Source organism: Pezoporus flaviventris, unplaced genomic scaffold, assembly GCF_033815535.1.
Source record: "Pezoporus flaviventris isolate CSIRO_AGI_PZ_B2104156 unplaced genomic scaffold, CSIRO_AGI_Pfla_v1 ptg000007l, whole genome shotgun sequence".
NCBI lineage: Eukaryota > Metazoa > Chordata > Aves > Psittaciformes > Psittacidae > Pezoporus > Pezoporus flaviventris.
In genome coordinates, this window is record NW_026892555.1 from 13935919 (window position 1) to 13959599 (window position 23681).

General features: G+C 39.9%; 1 protein-coding gene across 1 annotated transcript in view; it reads left to right on the forward strand.

The window, feature by feature from the left end:
• The first annotated feature begins 6665 nt into the window (after positions 1 to 6665).
• Positions 6666 to 23681, forward strand: part of EIF3H (eukaryotic translation initiation factor 3 subunit H) — an 85418-nt gene continuing 68402 nt past the window's right edge. The window contains exon 1 of the mRNA XM_061447835.1: positions 6666 to 6823. Within this exon, the coding sequence (XP_061303819.1) occupies positions 6704 to 6823 (120 nt within the window). The 5' untranslated portion in view covers positions 6666 to 6703. The remainder of the gene's footprint in view (positions 6824 to 23681) is intronic.

The window sequence follows — 23681 nt, forward strand, 5'->3', positions numbered from 1 at the left end:
TGCTCCAGGTGCTGGAGCAGATACTTCCTGTAGCCTGTGGTGCAGCCCGTGGTGCAGCCCATGGTGAGGCAGGCTGTGCCCCAGCAGCCGGTGGAGGTCCATGGAGAGGAGATCTCCACCTGCAGCCTGGGGAGGACCCCACGCTGGAGCAGGCAGATGCCCAAAGAAGGCTGTGACCCCATGGGCAGCCCACGCTGGAGCAGGTTCCTGGCAGGACTTGTGGCCTCGCTGGAGAGAGGAGCCCATGCTGGAGCAGGTTTGCGGCAGGAGCTGTGACCCTGCAGGAGACCTGCGTTGAAGCAGTCTGTTCCTGAAGGACTGCACCCCATGGAAGGGACCCACACTGGAGCAGCCTATTCAGGAAGGATGCACCCCATGGAAGGGACCGATGCTGGAGCAGTCTGTTCCTGAAGGACTGCACCCCCACTCCCTGTCCCCCTGTGCCACTAGGGGAGGAGGCAGAGAAAATCAGGAGAGAAGTTGAGCCTAGGAAGAAGGGAGGGTGGGAGGAAGGGGGAAGGTGTTTTAAGATCAGATTTTATTTCTCATTACCCTGCTCTAATTTGATTGGTATTAAATGAAACTGATTTCTGCAAGTCAAGTCTGTTTTGCCTGTGACAGTAACTGGTGAGTGATCTCTCCCTGTCCTTATTTCTCTCCCCTGTCCAGCTGAGGAGAGCAGTGACAGAGCAGCTTCAGTGGGCACCTGGCATCCAAGGTCAACCCACCACACTAGCCATTGCTTTTTTTTGAACAGAACATCCCTCTCCCCCTTTTAATATTTCTAAGTAAATATATCAGGTCTATTTTAGTTCTTTTAAACAACTACATGGTTTTACTTTGGAGATCACAGGAAGAAGACAAAACGGTTTGGATTTTTGGTATGCTTACTTTATTTGTTTCCTCTTTTCTTGTTCTCCTTAGAGAAGGTTGTTATATTCAGCATGTGATATATTCTTGATGATTGTGCATCATCAAGAATCAGAAGGTGCATTAGTTGATAATGAAGATAAGGCTGAACAAATTGACATCAAAAGAAAAATGACATGGGAAGCTATCTCTGACAAGGAATTAACTTCATGGCCAACATTCTGATTTGTGCAAGAGAATTCAGTTCAGTAGCCTGAGATGTGTCTTTTGTGTCTTTACACCCTTTCACTGATTTCAGGGAGAAGTCAGTTAACTGGGAATAGACAAGTGGAATCTTTACACTGTAGTGATAAAATGATAATCTACTCTCTATGCTTACGTAATTTTCTAACTTGATACTATAGGAAGAGACTGGCTTTGCTTAAAAGCATACCATAACTTTGGGCAAATAACTTTTCTTAGAAGTTTCACAGGCCAAAATTAGCACTTAAAATGCCAGTCTTTTTCATCAAATGCATTTTCAATTAGGCAATTTTATTGTAGTTCCTCTTTTTTTTTTGTGCCAGTTAGTTGTATCCTGAAGGTTTTGACGTGCCGCAGTAAATGATCCATTAATAATAAAAATACCTATAAGCACCAGGAATGTAAAAAGAGTGGATAAACTACAAACATGCATTGGAAAACAGTTACTGAAGAAAGCCATGAAAAAGTTAAGCACTGGAAAAAAACAAGCCCACCCTTCCCATGAGGAGAGCTTACATTTTTAAGTATCTCCTTCATGTGCAGAAATACCTTATTATGATACTGTCCAGGATACCTGTTCCATTTTTTAATATAATGCTTTTACATGTAGTCAAGCAATTGCTAAAAGGTTGCCTGTCTCAGTGCATGGCTGAAACCACGCATGGCCTCTGAAACCTCCATTCTTAACAGAAAAGAAATTGAATTTTCCAAGCTCACATTCTGGTCCTGTAGCTACTTTATTGCATTTGATGTTTGTCCCTGGGGGTTTTTCTATGCTGTTGCAGCTCCCACCTTTACCATTCTTCTATCACTCCCGCACCTTATTACTTTCTTATTTCAAATAAAAGAAAAACCAAAACCATAAAACCAGTCTCCTCACTTTGATTCTCTTGAAGAAAATTAGAAAAAAATGTGGAACGGAATTCAGTATTGGAACCAGTAACTTCCAAAATCACAATTAGCCTCATGAGAAATACTAGTAGTTAAAAAGACTTTGGCACAAAATGCCTGCAGTTATGTAGCCTGATCTTATATCCTCACATTGAGCTCCTCTGTGGAAAGTAGGATGGATGCAGTGGATGAAAGCACTGGATGAATATTTGACACTTCAGAAGATTATTATTTATCAGTAAAACAGAATGTTGTATGTGCTGTAGAAAGAAGTGCGCAAAGGGCCTTACTTTAGTGACTTGCATTTGATGATCAGTGGTATCTGAACACAGTGGGTGTACAGTGTGACCTCATTTATAAGGAAGGACCTTTGCTAACGTGGGTTGATAGGCCAGGGGATATTTCATTTCCTTTTGGCTAACAGTGCTGTGGTCAGCAGAACACAAATGGCTGAGATCCTTGAATAACACAAGGCTTACACAGAACACTGCTTCCTGAAGCTGTAGTGAGTATTAGGAATTGCCTGTGCAGGGCACACTGCTACTGAAGATGATCACAGTTAACAGTTGTATATAGTTATTCAAGTGTGCACTTAGCAAAACTGTCTGCTGGAGAGACCTGAGGGTTCCTGTTATATCTTCTTCTGACCCCCTTGTTTTTGGGGCATAGACGCACAAAAGAAATAAAAGAATGAGTATTTAAGAGATTGCATCTGTTCCATTGCTTCTGAAATGTGATGCACAAGTCTTCTCACTATCATTCTGTTTTCTCTCCATCCTGTGCAATGGGAGTGAACAAGAAGTGAAATAGGGGCTTGGCTATGGGCTGGGGTCAGTCCACCACATACCTTCACAGATAAACACAGGGACCTTGTTATCAAGACTTTCACTCTCCCTATGGGATATGAGAGTGGGATGTGAGAGGCTACTATTAAAGATATCCTGTGAATAAGAAAGTAATTTCAAAAGGAGCAAAGAGGCCATGCCATGTGTGGAATCACACAGAGTAAGCTTTTTACTCGAACACAGGGATTAAGTACAGCCTTGTATTCACTATCACAGTATCACAGTATGCTAGAGATTGGAAGGGACCTCAAAAGATCATCTAGTCCAATACCCCTGCCGGAGCAGGAACACCTAGATAATGTTACACAGGAATGTGTCCAGGCGGGTTTTGAATGTCTCCAGGGAAGGAGACTCCACAACCTCCCTGGGCAGCCTGTTCCAGTGTTCCGTCACCCTCACTGAGAAGAAGTTTCTTCTCAAGTTTAAGTGGAACCTCTTGTGTTCCAGTTTGTACCCATTACCCCTTGTCCTAGCATTGTTTGCCACTGAGTAGAGCCTGGCTCCATCCTTGTGACACTCCCCCTTTATATATTTATAGACACTAATAAGGTCACCCCTCAGTCTCCTCTTCTCTGAACTATAAGGACCCAGCTCCCTCAGTCTTTCCTCATAAGGGAGATGCTCCACTCCCTTAATCATCTTCATTGCCCTGCGCTGGACTCTCTCCAGCAGCTCCCTGTCCTTCTTGAACTGAGGGGCCCAGAACTGGACACAATATTCCAGATGCGGTCTCACCAGGGCAGAGTAGAGGGAAAGGAGGACCTCTCTCGACCTACTAACCACCCCCCTTCTAATACACCCCAGGATGCCATTGGCCTTCTTAGCCACAAGGGCACAGTGTTGGCTCATGGTCATCCTGTCATCCACTAGGACCCCCAGGTCCCTCTCCCCTACACTGCTCTCTAACAGGTCGTTCCCCAACCTGTACTGGAACCTGGGGCTGTTCCTGCCCAGATGCAGGACTCTACACTTTCCCTTGTTATATTTCATCAAGTTATTCCCTGCCCAACTCTCCAGCCTGTCCAGGTCTCGCTGGATGGCAGCACAGCCTTCTGGCGTGTCAGCCACCCACTATAGTTCCCCCAAACACTATAGTTGCCCAAAACACAAGCCTTACTTTACACAGAAAAGATACTAGATTCTTGCTTCGTTTTTAAGCAATGCACCTGCCTGCTGAACCAGAATAGGTACACTGCATGTAATGGCACCTGGAAAAATGTCAGTGACACATTCATATGGCAATGGGCCACATGCCTGTGTTTCTTGCTGTTTGAAAGTTTAAGCCTGAATATTTCATCTCTTTGAGAAAACTGAACTTTTCTGAGCCTGACACTTGTAAGGGCGTGGGATATTACAAAGGCAATTTAAAGTTTGTGTTAGGAGAATCTGCTGCCACTGGAGTTTTGGAGATTATTTTACTGGAAACAGTTTTTTTTTGTAGATAATTAATGTTGGTTTAGGCAGCTGTAGTTATTACTGCAAGTCTGCATTTGGGGCGGTCTGTCTCAGTGCAAGTAGAGACTGTTATATGTGTATCCTAAGTGATTCTTTCCTATTCCTCTACACTTTGTGATAATAAAATTAAGGTATTCATTATGGTTAGAAATATTTGGAATTGCTGAGAGGGTAGGGAGGAAAAACACAGAATTAAGACATGAGCCATTTACCAAGTGGTAACAAGTCACTGCAGGTTAGCCCATCTCACGGTAACTATTCATGTGCATGGTCTTAGCCTGCAGCATACACAAACAAAATTCAAGTTGGTTTAGCCCTTAAGGTAAAGACAGTCTGACAATTTGGAAGGGATTACATCTTTGAACCCTCAATCAGACGATTTCCACTTAGCAACACTAGTTCTGCTCATAGCACTGACATGGAGCAGCGCACTGTGGAGGGAAATAACACATCTCAGTTACAGCAAGCTTTTTACTTAGGCAGATCTTGGGAGTAAAAGGGTTTTGTTTGGCTCCAGCTGTCTTTTTAGAGTATAATTTAAAAATGATTAATGGAGTTTGTGTGCTGCTTGAATTTTTAAAGTATTTTGATGGAATTCTTCAGTTTTGTGGTTTTCCGGAGTAGCTTGGGCAATGCTCTTAAAATTCTTCAGTCTGACATCCTTTTTATGGCCTCCTTTTCAAGAATTCAGTATTTTCAATGCTGAATTTCTGTACGACCTCTTGCCTACAGTGATCTGTTGAGTTCTGTAAAGTAGAAAGTTGGTATTTGTGTTTTGTCTTTCATGTTAATAATAATTAACCAAATTCACTGAATTATTCTGGCAGTGCATTAAGTAATGTGAGCCCTGTGCCAGTCCCTTGAATAGGGCTATTTTGGGTGCCCACAGCAACCTCTTTGAGCATGCTGATGTTCTGTGCTGTAGCTACTTGTTGGTTTGGGATTTTTTCCCCATCTCTTTTAAAATTACATTGAGTTTCTGTTCAAAAGCTGATAGGCAGGAATAGTGTATCACATTGGTCTGTCTCATTCCTTTTATCCCTATTTCATTCCTTTTCAGATATCAAAGAATTTGCCAGTGGTAAAGCATTGTGCATTTACAGACAGAAGGTTATGTTTTTTTTCTATTTAAATACCTTTCAGCAGTATCTTCGAAGCAGCCCACAGATCTCCAGTTGAAAACCACTGTATTACCATAATACTGTTTCCTAATCTTATTTTTCTTTAATTAAAGCTATTTGATCATATTTGTAAATTAAAATATGTAAATAACAGAAAAGTGAAATACTAACGTTGAATCAAGCAACTGTGTTCTCTAGAAAAACTTCAAAAGGCAGTGATGGGCTGGGGGGGGAGTGCAGCATTAACTCATGGAAACCCGCCAAGGGTAGGACTCAAGTTTGCAACACAAACATGATGGCAAAGCTCACTGACCACAGCATGCTGCCCTGAAACTTGGGGTTGTTACTGCATCTGCCTCCCTCCAAACTTACGTTTCACATCAGTGCCCTAATCCTGTTGCATATGCACACTTCAGTCCGTTTGGGGCACAAGGCATGTCTGACATCAGCTATGCTGCAATTCCGAACTTTCCCTTCAATTTCCATTTGACTTCCCCCCTGCCCCCCTCCCCCGGGAAAATGAAAGTGGGATATATCTCATAGAATTATAGAATCACAAAATGGTTTGGGTTGGAAGGGACCTTAAAGCTCATCCAGTTCTAACCCACTGCCACAGGCAGGGACACCTCATGCTAGACCATGCTGCTCCAAGCAGTGCCTCACCACCCTCATAGTGAAGAATGTCGGCCTTACCATCTATCGTAAGTCTCCCCTCTGTCAATTTAAAGCCATTTCTTCTTGTCCTGTCACTACCAGCCTCTGTCAAAAGCCCCTCTCCAGATTTCTTGGTGGCTCCTTTAGGTACTGAGAGCTGCTCTAAGCTCTCCCCAGAGCCTTCTGTTCTCCAGGTTGAACAACCCCAACTCTCTCAGCTTGTTTTTAGGCTGAGGCCCTCTGATCATCTTCGTGGCCTCCTCTGGGCTCACTCCAACAGCACACGGCAGTGTGCTTTTTTAAAGGTAAAACCCAACACTCTTAGATCTGTTCTCTCCTGGAAATGTTTCTCTGTACTGAGCTGGTTCATAAGGCGCCAATGCTCCGTGAGCTGAGCCTCCCTCAGCCCTGACAGCAAACCCTCTCTGCAACCACTCTCTGCAACCACTCTGACCCCGAAGCATGGCGGTGATGCACATGCCCGCGAAGACCTGAACCGCCACGGGACGCCATGAAACTTCCACTCCGCGTTTCCGCCCGGAGCCGTTACCCATCGGACCGCCGCGGCCGCGCCGCCGCTTCCGGTGTTTCGCTTTTTTCTTTCCGGTCGGTGCGAGGGGAAAGATGGCGTCGCGCAAGGAGAGCTCCGGGGCTGCCGGCAGCGGGTTCGGCGCCTCGAAAGGCAAAGGCAAGGCCGCCGCCCCGGGTGACTCGGCCGTCAAGCAAGTGCAGATAGACGGGCTGGTGAGCGGAGGGGTCGGGGCGGCTGCTGGCGGAGGGCGGGCGGGGAGGGGCGGCCGCGTGGAGCCGCCGGCGGAGCTGCCTCCGTGTGTGGGGCGGTGCCGCGGCCGGGAGCCGTGTCCGTTCTGGGGCTGGGGCTGCACTGGCTTCCCGAGGGGCAGGAGCGGTTCCGTAGAGTCACAGAGTGGTTTGGGTTGGAAGGGGCCTTCAAGATCATCCAGTTCCAACCTCCTGTCACGAGCAGGGACACTTTCCACTAGAGCAGGTTGCTTCAAGCCCCGTCCAGCCTGGCCTTGAACACTGCCAGGGATGGGGCAGCCGCAGTTTCTGTGGGCATCCTGTGCCAGTGTCTCACCACCCTCACAATTTCGCCCTCCTCTCAATCTTCCTGACTCATGCTCATCTCTGGGGAGGGAAGCAACTTGCACCCTTCAGCAAGTGAAGGCTGGGTCAGGGCAGAAAAGAATTGCTTTTAAATATTCCCTTTCATTTTTCAGTTCCACTGCTGTGGTGCCTAGATGTTCTCTTTCGGGGTTTCATACACCAAGCTGGTGAAAGCTACACAGGTGTAAGAGATGGCGAGCATAGTGGGTTTTCCCCTTATCTGTTGCACTTTTTCCCTTCTTTGTGCTGCCCACAACTATTTTGTTTTCTTAATAAACAAACTGACGAATGGACTTAGCAGAGAATGGGGGCACCCTAATAAAGGCAGTCCATGCAGACTTTTAATGGAAGAGTGTCTGCTAAACTTGATTCTTGGCTTTGCTGCTGTCTCTTTGTGTTAGTATACATCTTATGCAGTTGGTAATGTTCATAATGACACAGAGTGGGAAAAGACATGGCTACTTAAACTTCTTAAGGGTAGAAGCATTGTTTGTTGCCTCATTATTTTTGGCAAGTGTCACCAGAACACTGTCCAGCTGAAGCATGAAGGAGAATGGATATACTGGTGATGAGAAGGAAGAGCATAATTTTGAGTGAAGCTTTGAAGCTTGCTTGGCATTTATTAGTCATAGTCCACAGTCATTATCCTGGAGTTACACAGTATAGTAAATACTTGTGAAGAGGAAGAATAACTTACTTATGTGTAGTTGTTCTTATGAAAGACTCCAATTCAGATTCTCTCTTTCTGCGATACTCTGTTCAGCAGTCTGTGTATCTGTGGTTTTCATGCACATAGTGTCTTCAAAGAGTGGTGAAAAATGACCAGTTGTGAAATGTAGCCATGAAAATATGGCAGCTGACAGCAGCCTGCTGCTGTTGCAAGCTGGGTAGCGCCAGATGGACAGTGGTGTGTGTGTGTGTGGCTTTTTAATAGCGGGATTGAGGGAATAATGAAAAAGTGAATAGTTAAGAGCAGGATACAGGTTAGCACCATTAATTTGATTTCTCTGGGTGTAAAACCTATTCTATCAGATTTGGACTTAACAACTGTTACATTTGATTTCTTTTGTTTTTCTTTTAATGAAATAAAAAGAACAGGTGTTTTAAAACTGTTCTCCATTAGATGTGTAATCGTCTTTGTGAACTGCTATTAATTCAAATCAGCTATGAGTAGCTCTGATGGTCAGCTTCCTTTTGCTTTATGCTTTTGGTTTTCTACCCTGTCCTTGTGTAATCTGGTACAGCACAGTGGTGCCTCTTGCATGGAGTCTGTGTGGAGGAAGGTGACTTACTGAAAACAGTTGAAAGCTTTCACCTTTCCACCTGCTGAAGATGTCTCCCAGTGGGTCTTATACAACGTGTTCTCAGGGCACTAACAATATGGTTCACAAACTTCCATGACACCTGTGGTGAAGAGAAGCATTGGCATAAATTTGCTTCATTTGTAAACAAAGTGACTCCTATTGGAAGTCCTGGAATTCTGCTAAAACATTTCTAATATCTTCCTGATTTAAATGTGTGGTCTGTGCTCTCACAAAGTAACAAGACTTTGTCAGTTGTCTTGGTGATAACAGGGTGATTATGTGCCAAAATCTGGGGTGGATTTTGGTGGGTGTCAGGGAAGTTGGTGATCTCTTTCCACTGGTGCCTTGTCTCCTGGCAGTGGCACAAGTAATCCTTACAAACGAGGCTGTTTTGAAGGCAAAGGAAAGGTATGTAGGTTGCTTTTGGATGTGTGTATGCGGAACAGAAGATGCATCAGTCTTCTCTGTATGTGCAGATGTGAAAGTAATTTTAGAAAGCTTGTTATTTCAGAGGACCAGTAAAGTAAAAGAAAACAATATTAGTAAGGAAGAGAAGTTCTAAATATCAGTATGTTGCCTTAAAATACATAATGATGTAGGAATACCTACTTTTATGGCCTCCTTTTTAATTTTGGTACAAGTAGAGCAATCTGTAGTTAACTTTCTTTAATCTGATTAAGTCCTTATTTTGTTATGTAATGGTGTAATTTGAGTTTAGATCAAGTTAGTTGTATTTCAGGTAACACTATAATAAATTATAAAGTGCTGCCATGGCAGGAGTAAAAGCTAACAATGAAACCTGAACTAATAGGATGGACTAAAATCACATAACTTGTTAAAATGTTAATGCTGTTAGAGTATTCCACAAAAATAATAGCACCAAAATTTGGGAAGACGGGGGAAGAACTGTGTCACATCGTAGACACTTGATAACTTGATTGAGCTACCTGAATACTTATTTATAAAATGCTTCTGAAATGAAGAGTGAATGTAGATTTCCAATCTTCACAGTTTGACAAAAGGAGAAGAAAAATCCAAGTCTGTACTTTTCCTATGAGCTTTCCTGCTAGATACTGAGGTCTCAGTCCTCAAATTATATGTGTGCCTAGCTACTGTATCGGCATGATCATGAGATTCCAAGTATTTTATTCTGTTTTTAATAGCTTGAACATGGTTTTGTTTTCTGATGCATTTTTGAAAGGTTTGCAGCAGACAGGTATTATATATCATATGGTTATATTGGCAGTTTTGAATTAAGAATGTCTTTTGTAAGGTGTGATAAGCAAAAGTGGGTGGTGTTATTCATCCAGCTCAGGAATACAAGGAATGACTGCAGTATCAAAGAAAATCGACTCTATCCAGTTGCTTTTACAGTGCAGTGAAAGACACTGATTGCACGTGGATTCAGAGCTATTGGTGTTGAGGAGGCTTATTAAGGCATCTTTGACGTGCTGTCTTTTCGAACTTGTCACCTCCTGTATTTTTAATTGAATGGGTATTGTGGTTTTGGCTATATGCTGAGTAGAAATATGAGATTTCTGTTAGTCCTTTGAAGGCGATACTGTGATTTTCTTTGGGTTTATTTAGCTTAAAGATTGTGGCAGTATGTGCTTGTTTTACAGATCACTGCATTTTAACTCATCCCTAGTGAGAAGATATGTGTAGTCTATGTAAGAACTTGTGTAACTCTAGGGGATAACACAGTTGTTGCATGCCGTGGAAAGTCCTAATATGTCACTGCTTTATGCCATCATGAAGTGCTTGGACTGATTCAGCAAACAGACTATGCTGTGTGTTTAAGTTTTTACCTGGAGATTTTGTTGATACAGCAGTGTGTTGGAAAAATTACAGGCTTGATGAATAAATCTGTAGTGAAAGCAGTTTACGATGTAGGTAGTCTAGTCTAAGAAATTAGAAATGGCAGGGAAAAAAACAACCCTCCAGAAACCTGGGTTTATAATGTGCATTTTCTTTCAGATAAGAAAAAGGTCAGCAGTTGAGTGCAGTACATCACATTTTGTTGTCTTTGCTTCCTGTTGTAGAAATCTGAATAAAAATTCCATTGTGTTCTCTCCAGTCAAGTAGTCCAAAGAAAACTTGTGTTCACAGTAGCTTTTAATATAAGAGCTGAAAGAGGAGGGATGAGGGAAAAAGCATGATTGGTTTTTTGCAGCTTGGTTTGCAGTAGGCTTTTGGACCTAATTAGAGCTCACACCTTCTTAAAGCTGTGTGTCCATTTGGAGTACCATAAGCTTTTTAGCTTGTGTGAATTGCTTTGTAAAGGCATTTTTTAGAAGGTGAGTGAGCTTATTCTTCAAATAGTCTTTTTACTGTGGTCAGATACATACTTGCATGGAGTCCATAGGAAGGAGAGCTTTCTTGAAGAAGTAGGTTTAGTTTCTGAAGTTTAGCAGTATCAGCAGCAGCTTTGGAAATATAAGTGGAAGACCATGGGCATGATTAAAGTTTTCCTTCTGTAGAAGAGAACTAGACTAACAATTCTACTGACTCAGTGTTTTCTCTTATTGAAACGTATCTGATGTGGTGGCCTCAACTGTTTTGTAGTTGTGTTTTAAAAGAAGTACAGATCACCTTATGATCATCTTTTGGTATTTGAGAATGTGTAAACAGTGTTCAGACATATAAAGACTAAAAATTACTTTGGTTTATTATTAGCTCTGGGGTCCCACATACTCTCACCTTTCTGGTGGTAGATCAGGGCAGCTAGTTTCAGGTGTACTGGATGCAGTCACAGTTGATTGCAACTGTATTTAACTGCAGGGACACCACTTGGAGATCAGAAAACTCTGACCAGACATCCAGGAGTCCCTCCTTGTAGATAATTAAATGTTGTCTCTATTCACTTTTTCATTGAAATAGAGGATACATAAGACATGAGTTTTCTAAGCTTTATATGTGGAGGAGAAAGGGTAGCACAGCTCTGATGTGTGTGCGCAAGGAATGCATGTAAGGAAAGAACATAATCTTTCTTCTCCGTTGCTCCTGTGGCGCAGATTGTCCGATCCCTTTTTCCTGCTGAATGGGGAATTAGCAGCAGATACAACAAATACCGTAATTTGTAGTTCTTACTACATGTGCTGGAGAGGCCCTTCTGATTTTCTGTGTAACTAATGGATTAATGCTAAAGATATTTGGACTTTAAGTAAGAGCCACTGTAATTGTAGAAGCAAGTATAATGAGCAATTCTGATCACTTGCATTCTCTTGCGTTTATTTATTATCTATTACAGTTTGGTGTTTGTTTGGTTTCCCCCAAGTTACTATTCTGCTGTTGCAATTTTTATTTGGCCTCTTACATCTGCACTGGATTATAGCCTTTAACTGTGTGACAGCTCTGCTCTGTAGTACCTTTGCATCCTTCATCTCACACAGCAGAGTGAGTAAATGGACAGAGAAACTGGTGCTGAAGTAATTGTGCTGTGTCTGTGAGAGCAGATGGAGTCAGTTAGTTTGTCACTGAAGTGTCTCGCTTCCAGTTTGTTGCATTATTACAGTGGAAGCTGCAGGGTAACCTTGTTTCATGTTTGTAAGCAACTCTTCAGCTTTTGCTTTTGCAATATTAGTGTTCTCTTCAACAAAGCCACCGTATGCATGGTAGTGTTATTTAGGCTCAGTATCACATTGCTTTACTGGAAGTAGCAGGTTGATGGCTGCAGGGTGTTACGATACTGATAGTTCTTCATTTACAGGCTCATTTCCCATTGCTGTGTAGCCTAATCTTGCAAACTTGTGCTCATGGGTAAACTTATTCCTGGGAAACCTGGAAGTTTAGTTTTGTGTAAGGAAGCAGTGTTAAGATTCTCCAGTTTCTAAATTGTCTACAGCTGGTAGTACTGGGAAATGGTGTAGTTCTATTAAGAGATTCTGAATTTCCATCAAAGCTTGGAGACTTTTCTAGACTGTTGTTCGGTGAAACTTCTAACCCTGCTCAATTGATACGAGTGATATCAGGCAAGATATAAAGCTGTGAAAGCAGAGATGAACTGATGCATCACTCGGAGATGTAAGGTCAGGCAGGGTAAGTAACATTTTTAGTAGATGAGCATGAAAGCTTATGTAATACAGAAATTGAACTAATATTAAGAAACAGAGTTACTCCATGTGGTAGACTGTGGGTTGTGTCTGACCACTGGTATGTAGATAATGGATATATGGAAACTTTCTTCTGGGAAAATAACAGCTGTGGGTTGGGAGATGGGGATTTTGTAGCAAGGCAAGTGTGCTGCTTGCTAGGCCAAATAAGTATTTCTTATTAATCAGGTTTGCCTTCAGAGTAGTCACAAGGAAATATGTTGTTAATGGGAAGCTGTTTACGTTCTTTGCAAATCTTCTGCATGAGGATACTCTAGGAAGGAGTGTAAAAGTAAAGGAAAATGATTCTCATCTAATTAAATTCTTAAGCACCGATATATGACTTTTTTGTTTTTCTTTTTAAAATCCTAATCTTTTGAATTTGTGTATACATTCAGAAAATTATAGCCATAAACACTTTTGTTGAGAGTCAAGTTTTCTTATAGCTTATTCTTGTATATTGATACAGCTGGAGCCTTGGCAATACACTAAAGCGTTAATATGTACATTGCTCTTAGTATTTCATTAGTGGGAATGATGTTTCCATTTTTATTAAATCTCTGTATGAATTCTTTTTACACTTATGCAATATTTCTACAGCATTTTGTATGTTTTAGATGTTAGCAAAAGTTATGTAGGCTTCTCAAAACAACTGTAAATTTCCGTTCCTTTATCTTCATAGCTGCTAATGTGGAAAGATGCAATAGTAGTAACAAATTGCCATTCTGTAGTTAATGAATATTGCAAGAGCTTTCAACAGAAGCCTTCATGGATAGCAGTGGGTGAGGGATACCTGAGTCCTTATGCCGTCAGACTCTGACGTGAGGGTTATAGGCCATGGTACTACTGAAGGTGTTTTTCTAATGCCAGGTGATGTTCGAGCTACTTAATTCTATAAATCTTTGAATGTATATATATATACGTATATATATGTGTGTGTGTATACTTCCTAAGGTTTGTATAGAACTTAAACTAAACCCTAAGACATCCTCGTCGATGTGTTGAATATAAACATACATTGGCTAAAACGTATGTCAAGAAGATGGTTAGAAGTTGTAGGCCTTTTCTGCATTTGTGTTTACACCAGTATGGCTATAGTGCAGATATTTCTCTTGTGTCAGAGATGACTGATTTAATCAAAGATTGTTACTTTAAACTTCATTATGTCATCCTTGGTTTGCTGATGGTAAAGTCTGCGTAATTGTATTCTCATCTATGGTATGTGTAAAGTTTATTTATTTTAAACATAGATGAAACCACATTAATTTACCTTTTTTTAAACACTCTAAGGTTACTGGATTGTTTTTAGATAGTTACTCTGCTCATAGTTGTGGTATTTAAGTTGTCTGTGTCTTGTATTCTTTACCAGCCATTTTTGCCCTGAAGGTGTAGGATAGACAGGATTGTATCCCCAGCTGTTAATAGGGAAAGTCTAGTTAGTTTCTTGGGTGAGGAGTTCTTTAGGTTGATAGGTTTGATCATAGTAATTGAAACAAGATACCATGTTTACTGAAAATCAATTTTTGAGATTCATCTTACAAATGTTTGTTTAAGCACTTTTTAAAATGACAGCTTTTGACAGTCTTGGAAAGGAAGCAATCCATTTCTGTAGTATTGAGTAATTTGTAGTAGCAATGAAGCCTGTATTGAACTGGCTAAAAGTCTTTCACATTTCTTAAATTGTGAAGATTGTGCTTTTCCTAGCTTCTGTTGTGGTTTCTTCCCTCCTTTATTACCCTTTTTGAAGGCTTTGCATGAGTGCCCAGACTGTGTGTTCTGCCTGCTGTTCTCTGTACAGCTTCCTGACATTGCAGACCTGTAGAACGGGGTTTTCCAACATAATGTCCTTCAGTCTCTATTTTGTTTTGTGTGTCCTCCAGAGGAGTTCAGATGGAGTTTTGAGTTTTAATCTCTTTAAGTTTTCCTTGACCTTTTTCCCTAAAAATTTAGATCATATTATGCTGGCACGGGGTTAGTGTGTGAATTGAATACTGGCTTGATGTGGTGTTCATGGATACCTTAAACCATGGAGAAGACAGAAGTGTTTTATGTTACTTAGGTGATATACATATACTTTCTATTAATTTTCAGGTACAGTGAGTTGCATGAATCTGACCGAGGGGAACTTCTGACATATAATCCATGCTTACATTCAGAAGAGGAAGCATTGATATGTACTAGCAAGTTGAAAGGGCAAGAACCTCCTTGCAGTATAACACTTTTCATGCTCAGTGCATATTTCTTTGCCTGAAATGGGTAAAGTACCTACATTGTGGTGGTCTGGGGATTAAAATTCTGGTGTGTTTTGTCAATGAATAGCAGGTATACTTGCTAACAGAGCACAAACTTCAGATAATTTATAAGGGTGCATTGGTGCACTCAGCATCTACTAAGTGTCGTGGTAAGTATACTCTAGTGAGGCATTTAAAACTAGAACATCTGGTATCACTTCATACCGTGAAACTTGTGTGCTGACAAAAGGAGTTAATCTAACTGTGGAGGTGACTTAAATGTGTTGAGCAGCATTATACTTCAAAACTTGAAGGGAAAAAAATTATTTCAAAACAGCCTTTTTTTTTTGTGCTGTGTGCAAGGAGAAATAATGTGTTGCATTCTGCACTACTGCTATTAACAGTTAAACTTCCTGTTTGTTTGTTTGTGTTATGTGCATATCAAACTATTCTTTTGCCTCGTACTATCTATGTGTAGCTGTTGAAAGCAGTAAGTCATGCTCTTGTGATACCTATTTGGCCATTAATGCCAAGAAAAAAGAGCATTTCCACCAAATACCTGTTGAGTAACGTACTACATTTTAATGATTAAAATACTACATGAGAAACAAAAAAAGATAATAAGTGTTACTTTTGCTATTCAGGTGTTAATTTCGACTCTAGTATCTATAAGTGGGGAAGGTGGCAGTTGCTGGCTTTGTTGCAGAGACAATGCATTATGTCCCCTGCACACTGAAACACTCTTAAATATTCTCCTTTGGTTTTCAGTTTATTGTAACAGAATTAGACCTGTGCAGCTGACATGCAGCATGATGTAGTTTAGGGAGGCATACAAGACACAGCAAGCCATGGACAGAAAACCAGCACATAGAGATGCTGAAAGGCCCTTTGTGGTATGTATAAAATGAGCATCTTTTATGCCTTATTATGTGTTAGGACCTCCACCTTTTAAATCTTACAGACCTTATAAGAGACTTTGTAAGAAGAGGAACAAGACTTGTCCAACAAGCCCTAGTGGATTTTCAGGTTATTGTTGCTATAATATTTTTTATTAATCTGTCCTTGTCAGAGACTGTTTTTGGATATGATTACTTTGTGTGCTATTTTTCTATGTATACACACATGCTCAAAATACATTCTCAGTGATGGTACAGTTTTGAGCGTGCTGTTCTTTCATATTCTTTTTTGATCTTCAGGTAGCGTTAAGATTGCAGAGATACGATGCTTGCTCCAACAGCAGTGCTTAGCAGTTTGATTATGTTAGCACATAGCATAACGGTATAATCTTAAAGGAAAGTAAATATATTGTTAATGTAATAAATTGGAAAATTTCTTGTATAGTTGTATACAAGCTTGTATAATTAAGTATTCTTGTTAGTATTTTGTAAGATAAGTCAATCTAAAATCAAGAGGGCAAAACGAAGACAATATAACTTATTTGACTTTGATAATAGCTTTTGTAACATGCATACACAGGATTCTCTAGGCATAAGAGTGGGAATATTCTTTGGTGGCTTTTATGTTGATACTTATTTCAGATAATCATTTTATTAACTTCTTTTGGCTTAATCTAATTTCCAAGTTAATGGAGAGGCTTATTTACTTACTGGAGTTTGAAGATGCACCTGAATTTTGCTGCATGCATACAATAATAGGCTAATTCTTTTATAAATATTTGATCTTTTACTGGAAAGAGGGTCAGGATTTTGCTTTGAGCATACAAGGCTTGTCAGTCTACCTTTGTTCTGCTTAAACATTGTATCCTGCTTTGCAGCCCATTTGCTTTACATCCTCTCCATTCCATGGAGCCCTGTATCAGTGCAATACGCAATATATGTACTTATTGGTGTTAAGCAAGTGTTATACCCATTTGGCATTTAGGAATTAGTTGGAAGTGTCAGTTCTTGCCAATGTTTGGGGGTTTCTTATGCAAATCTGAGGAAAATAAGCAATCTTGTTGCCAAAATTCCTCATTAACATAGAGCTGAGTTTTCTGCATTTAGGACTCAGTTATTTTTTTAATATTACATTATTTTCAATGCAAAAAAATAAACTTTTAAGGCTTTTTAAACTTCAGATGACATACAGGGTATTTACTGCAGCTACCATGTCACTTGTTGGGAGCAACCTGAAAGTGCATTGTTTTATCTATTGGTGCTCTCAGTGATAAAATTAGAATGGTGGTTTTTAATCTTACTGTTACAGCAGCTATTACTAGAAATGGAGCTCTTCTGGAAGTGATTTCACATGGCCATGTTCAGATGGTGATACCAAGACAAGTCCTATCTCTGTCTGAAAGATAGGGAAGCTGAAGATTATCACCAGCAATTGACTTTCATTCCCTTTCCTGAATTTTATACTTTAAGCAGGAAAACTGAGATTCAGCCCAGGCTTGGTTCTTTGAATTGCACTGCCTGTTACTAGGAGGATCTGTCCCTTAGCACATAACCGAGCATTTGCCAGAGAGGGTAAGTGCTTGAATGTGGAAAAAATTATTGCACAAAAGCTCATAAATCATGAAAATGACGTGGAAGTCATGTCCAGTAGGGATTTTACTGGTTACTTGGAAGCATCTGTTGAATGCATATGGAAGTCATGATTTTTTAAGACACACCCTTAAGTAGTATATGTGTTCCAGTTCTGCTGTGCCGGGTATGGCCTTTGAAAAGGATCAGTAGTCTCAGATGAGCCCCCACTCCCTCCTCCCCTCATATCTGTGCCCTGTTTTACTAATTTCTGAAGGTCAAATAGATAAGGGTTACTGTCTTGCAGTTTTTCTTCAAAATGGTAAGTTTGGCACAATCTGATTAAAATATAGGCTGTTAAATAAAATTTGCTGCTGCTGCTTTTGGCTGTCATCCTTAAATCTTTTTATAGGAAGCTGCTAGAAGTTGATGCTGAAGAGAAATCCTTTTATGTGCAAATACGCTACCAGCTCAATGAGCTATGTGGATATGTGAACGATGGTGACTCACTAATACATAGAACATACATATCAACTGTGTGTTGGAGTACAGTATAGGGCGGAAAATATTGAAACAGTGCCTGCCTTTACTTCTTCTATGTAATTTCCTTATGTTGTGCTCTACTAAAGGAGTATATTCATCAGCTTGCGTTCTTGAAGTGATGGTTAGGTATTGAATTCATTAAAAATAATAAATATAAATTGTATTTGCAGTTTGCAAAAATTGTCCGAAGTACTGAATGTGTTCAGAAAAGATTTGAGTTCCGTGAGATTTGTGAAATAGGAGAAATAATAAACTAAGTAGTCCTGGGGAAATGCTCCATCCCACTTGTAAGTAGCAGTATTTTGGACGGTAATCTTATTACAGCCCTATTGCTGCTTCCTAACAGTGTGCTAATAGCATCTAATGCCCTGCTGCTTGCATGATTGAAATCCTGGGGCTGCCTTACAGAAATGGTTCTACAAGGAAGTGATTCTGCAGTGCCTGTGGCCCTGTTGGTTTCCATGGCAATGAGCATGAGTCCGTGTACTGTGAAATGCGTTATGAAACTTTGTACTGGGGAGAAATACGTTATTCCAATGTGTGAACAGGGCAATGGAGAATTTAAATACACAAATGTAACTGTTCATTTTTACTGATACTGGGGGAGTATTTGAAGCGTACTAGTGGCTTGAGAACAATCATGGAGATGGCTGTTAACCTGACCTGTTGTGCAGTCCTAAAAAACCCAAACAAATGAAAATGTAGCAGAGCAAAAATCAGGAAGAGATTTTGTTCCATTTGGTAAAACACACCTTAATATTTGATGGTTTTCTGTGTTTTAATAAGCTTTGCTTTTCTCCACTGTTTAATGACTCTTTCCTTTGCACGAACAAGCAGCTCACTTGGACAAGCTTAATAAATGACTTGAACAGATGTTTCATGGTACCTACAAGACATTAGCTGATTGACTCTGTCAGGAACTTATGTTAAGGAAAACCAAAGCCTATGAAAAACCAGCAGGCCTCTAGGCCTCTAACCAAACTCTAGTAATCTACCCTTCTAGTGTTGTGTTTGTACAGATACAGACTTACTGTATCTACTATTTCAGTTCTTCAGGCTGAATTCCACCTTCTGATTTATGTCAGTCGCAGAACCTTTTTTATTATATATATTTTTAGGTAAGATATTTACCAGTTTTAATTCTGGGTATTAACTAATGGCTTATTCCATTTCTGTGTTTATTTTTATATAAAATCAGTGATTTTTATAATTTGGAATAGTTTTGTTTGTGTTTTTTTTCATAGGCTTAATGTTTTTGTTAAATCCCTCCAGCTTGTGAAGTATCCCGGTAATAGAATGAGGAGCTAACCCATGCATGCAGCATCTGGGTGTGCTTCCAGTAAATATGGTGTGGGTGTCAATCACTTGGCAGTGCCTTTAGTGAGCCTAGACTCTCACTGTGTGAACGACCACTGTTACTGGAAGACTGAGACTGTTAGAAGGTGCAGACAGGCTGTAGAGAAATGCCCTGGTCTTGTTAGACTGGGTTTCCCTCTTGTTTGATGGGCAACTGTAGAGCTGCTGAATTACAGTAGTGTGGAGGTGGTTCTTAGAAAGAGAAATAACAAAATAACAAAAGAGTGGATGCTTATGAAGTATTTTATGTGGTCATTTCCTAGTGATTGTTTAAGCTCTGCATTTATTTTACATTGCATGGGTCGCTGAGGTACGCATAGTCTGTGTAACAGTTACAGAAAGTGAAAAATGAACTGAATGTCTTCTTCAGGGTAAGTAAGGTGCAGCTCTTCTGGCCATGCCCCAGAAACTGCACATTACCAGTTAATGTTCAGGAAGGAGTGACAAAATGCTGCTTGGCCTGTCACTGGCTTTGAGTTGTGCTTTGAGTCAACCACTTGCTGAGATAGTCAAAGTGGCAAGGTATATTATAGCCAGCTTAATGCTGTGTATGGATATTACCACTTTCTTTGTCCTGTTGGGGGAGACCCCATCAAAAAAACCAAACCCTCCAAACCCCACAGGAAAACGTTGTTAGATGGCTGTAAGTACTTTATGAAGCACGGGATAATACTGTAAACCACTTAGATCCCTATAATTACAGGGTAATATGTTTCCTAAGCCAAGTAGAAGTGATAGAAAATACTATGAAAATAGTCAGTGACCTGTTATGATTGTTTTAGTTTTCTTCAGCCTAGCTTACATATTGTGGAGCTGCATACTTTTTGAAGTTTACTGATGTTCTCTTTTGTAGTTAAATCTTGGGGTTTACAGACTAAGCAGGTGACATGTTACCAAGCGATGTAGTAAGTCACCCAGGGAACAAAAAGCTTTGGTTGGTTTTCATATGCTTCTTTCTATTCAAAAGTATTTAAATAGTACTGAAGCATGTAATGTCCCCATCCCATTTTCCCCCAATCCCTACAGTTCAGGATGTAGTATCTTCCCTTCAGTTTAACATGGATTGCCAAAGTGATTTGGTAATCACCTTAGACCTGCATGAGACAAAACCAACAAAATCCTATGATTTCCAATTTCTGTGTGAAATTCTATGTAGTATCCCCTGCTTGAGGACCTCAGATCAACATGCCTTGATTACTCATAATAGTTGAATTTGGGCTCAGCTCCAGGAAACTTCCACTCTCGTGTCAGAAAGAGATTTTGATATTTGCATCTGATTGGGTTGGTATGAAATGTCGTGTATCATTCTGGTATGCCTCCTATATAATTATTGTTTTTTAAGCCCAAATTTTCTGTCAAGTTCAGAAATATGATTTTAACATTGGGTGTTTATTAGCTGTTGAGTGACATAAAATGTAAGCTTACTATTCCAAGAATTGTATTTTCAATGTTGGTGTTAGGGCTCTAGCCAGTCAAGATAAAGGTAAAATATTGTGGGCGTTTGAGGTCTTCTGTCCAACTTGCTAGACAGAAGAGTGAGGCCTAAGACTTGCTGTTTCTGAACAGCAAGTTCAGAAATCACGTTCTTCTGGAGTTACCTTGCTTTCAGGTCTATTCAGTCTTGGCCTTTTGGCCTTAGATTTTGAACAGTATGTTCAGATTAAGTATCCTTTTGGTTACTTGTCAGGGAATCAAAATAAGTTGCTTTTTCTTTTTTTTTTTTTTTTTTGGCCACCAGTCATACTTAGGATTGAAGGTATCTGTCAAAACAGTTCCTTTAAAATGTTGAAGGTCTTAATGGAAAACACTGGTGTTTTTTTTTTGTTGTTGTTGCATCTTCTTTTTCCTCACAAGATAAAATGGATCTAACAGTTGTAAGAGTTTTTATTCCGAAGTTCAGCATAAGGAAGAAAAGAATAAATGTTTAGACATCAGTCATAACAGGAATGGTCAAAAAATCAGCAATGTTAAATAGGAGAATCTAGAAAATCCTCACGGTTGGGCTGGGATATGCACATAAGTGAATTCAGTGTTTGACTCTAGAGATTGTCATATTTCTCAAGATTAGTACATAATGAAAAACTAAGTTTCACCTCAGATCTTCAATTCAATCATGCCACAACTTTCTGTGGTGGCAGTCTTGTGCTATAAAGCTTCATATCCAGCGCCTAAAAGACTAGGGCATCAACCTGTTGATGTCGTGCTTTTGACACATAATCTGTCAGACAGTGCTTTCTTTCTAGAACATGTTTCTGTGGACTGCTCTGATTAGGTTGGAATTTTTCATGTGTGTCTCTAAACATCTGTCTCCTTAATCATCTGGAGGAGAGTGTTATGTGTATTAGGCACACGTTTTCTTACTCTCAACCACTGCAGTGGTATCTCTAATTTGCTTCAGAGTTCCTTTTCTCCTGGCAGGAAAGTTGAGAGACTTTGTTACCATCTTAACCAAGTGCTGTAGCCAGGAGACAAGGCAGCTGAAGGCAAGTTTTTGCTTGGTCAGCTTCCAGAACATGTCTTTGTAACTGTAGGATAAGCGCTTATCTGTAGTGTGTAAAAACCTCATCTGGAACTATTAAAAAATGTTAACATTGCTGGTGTCTCACTGTATACTGCTCTAGTTTTCTCTTTTTTTCTTTTGAAGTTTCTGTTTAAAACCAAAGCCGTTCAGTGGTTACCTGAGGATTTCAGACCTGTGTAACTAAATTCCATTTTTGTGTAGCTAATAGGTTAAGTTTCAGCATGATACAGGTTGTACATTTGCTTTTGGTGTAGTGCGAGTTGGGGAAGCAGGCAGGGCCACTAACTTAGTATAAAATTTGATGTATAATGTTTACTATGGTTTTGGATATTATTAAAGAGATTAACACTTTTTCCAGAGGTGACACATACACATTTTATGTGTATCCAATAGATGTTTTGATTCTAGGCATCCTTGAGGTTAGCACAATTCAAGCTCAATTGCATGCCTCGTTGTTAGTAGTAGTTAATACCTATGCATTTACAAAACAACATTACCATTTCTCTCTTGAACTTTGTCTGTACTAAGAATTGAAGTAAAGTTGCTTATGCTGTAACACTTTAAAGTTCATGATTTGAGTTTTAAAAATACATATGGAGAAGGCACCATATGCGGTAGGGATGTATTCAGAATGTATCAGACACTATTAGTGATAATAACTTTCAAGACTCTTTTACCAAGATAAATATTGATCAGAGTTTCATTAGTGTTAAATATTGAGAGGATGTGGGTGTTGTGGCACCTTCCACATTTGGTGCCCTTGTTGGGTTTGCGAACGCCTACATAGCAGTGTTACTCTCTCTGTAGATGCTGGTAGTTGGTGCTAGTGGTTGTGCCCACAAAGCTTTCTTGGGTGGGAAAAAATGTTAAGCATTCCTAAATAATTAAATGTTTTATTTAGGACTTTAAATCGGCTTGTTACATCATGTATCCAGTGGGCTAACAGAAGCTCTCTTTTGTCTGATATCCCATCTGTAAGACACAGTACAGGTACTGGAAACCTGGTTTCAATGTGGCAGCTCTCAGCTCTCTGGAACACAATCATAAATGAAGCTTCAGTGCTTTGGTTTGCTATTGTCTCTCTTCGGAGAGATACAGAAACAGGCATCTTGGCATGTTCACGTCCCTGCAGCAGAATCTTCCCAAGACTCCCCAAGGCTTACAATACTTCAGCTGGTGGTTCATGTTACAGGTATTTCTGTAATGAAATACAAAAACAAAATGATGTCGGGATGTAGCCAAGGTTAGAATTTGGCACTACACTCCTGCAGCTAAAATATGTATCTTTAAAGTTTTTAATAGTTTCAGAATGGTTCTTTTTTGTAGTATGACTTAATTCTTAATGTCTGAGCAGTGCTTTGAAGTTCTTAAGATTAGAAGCACTTCTGAATTAATGACCATTAAAATCTGACAAGTGGCTACTTTGGTATTCTGAACACTAAATTTACAAGGCTGTAAGACTCTTGAGTTTTATTTAGGAATTATTTGTATATCCTTTAGAGTCTTAGTGTACCTGAATATTTCTTACATACTAATTGTATTTACTAGATCCAAGCTGCATGCAATTATTGTCTTGCGTGTTCAGAGGATCAGAATTTAGAAGTCAAATTACTTGATACATTTTTCTACTTGAGTACGTAGCCTTTCTTGGTTGGACAGCAGCATTACTTAAGAAGAATAGTTGGAATGTGGTTTGGTTACTCTTAATTTCATATAGCAGTGGTACAGCAGTGAAGGATGAAGGATGGGTTAGATGGTGTTTATTTAGATTTCCTTGGGATTTTTCTTTTCCTGTGTCATTTTGAAAAATTGTTTTGTATTTCTCTGTGTTGTTACTTGCATTATTTATAGTAAACTTTCTTACCTTTATTTTCAGAACAGCAAAAGTATTCTGATGTTGTTCTGATGCTTCATAAACATAATGTCTTTTTGAGGAAATGTCTAAATACAAGCTAGTGTTCATTTT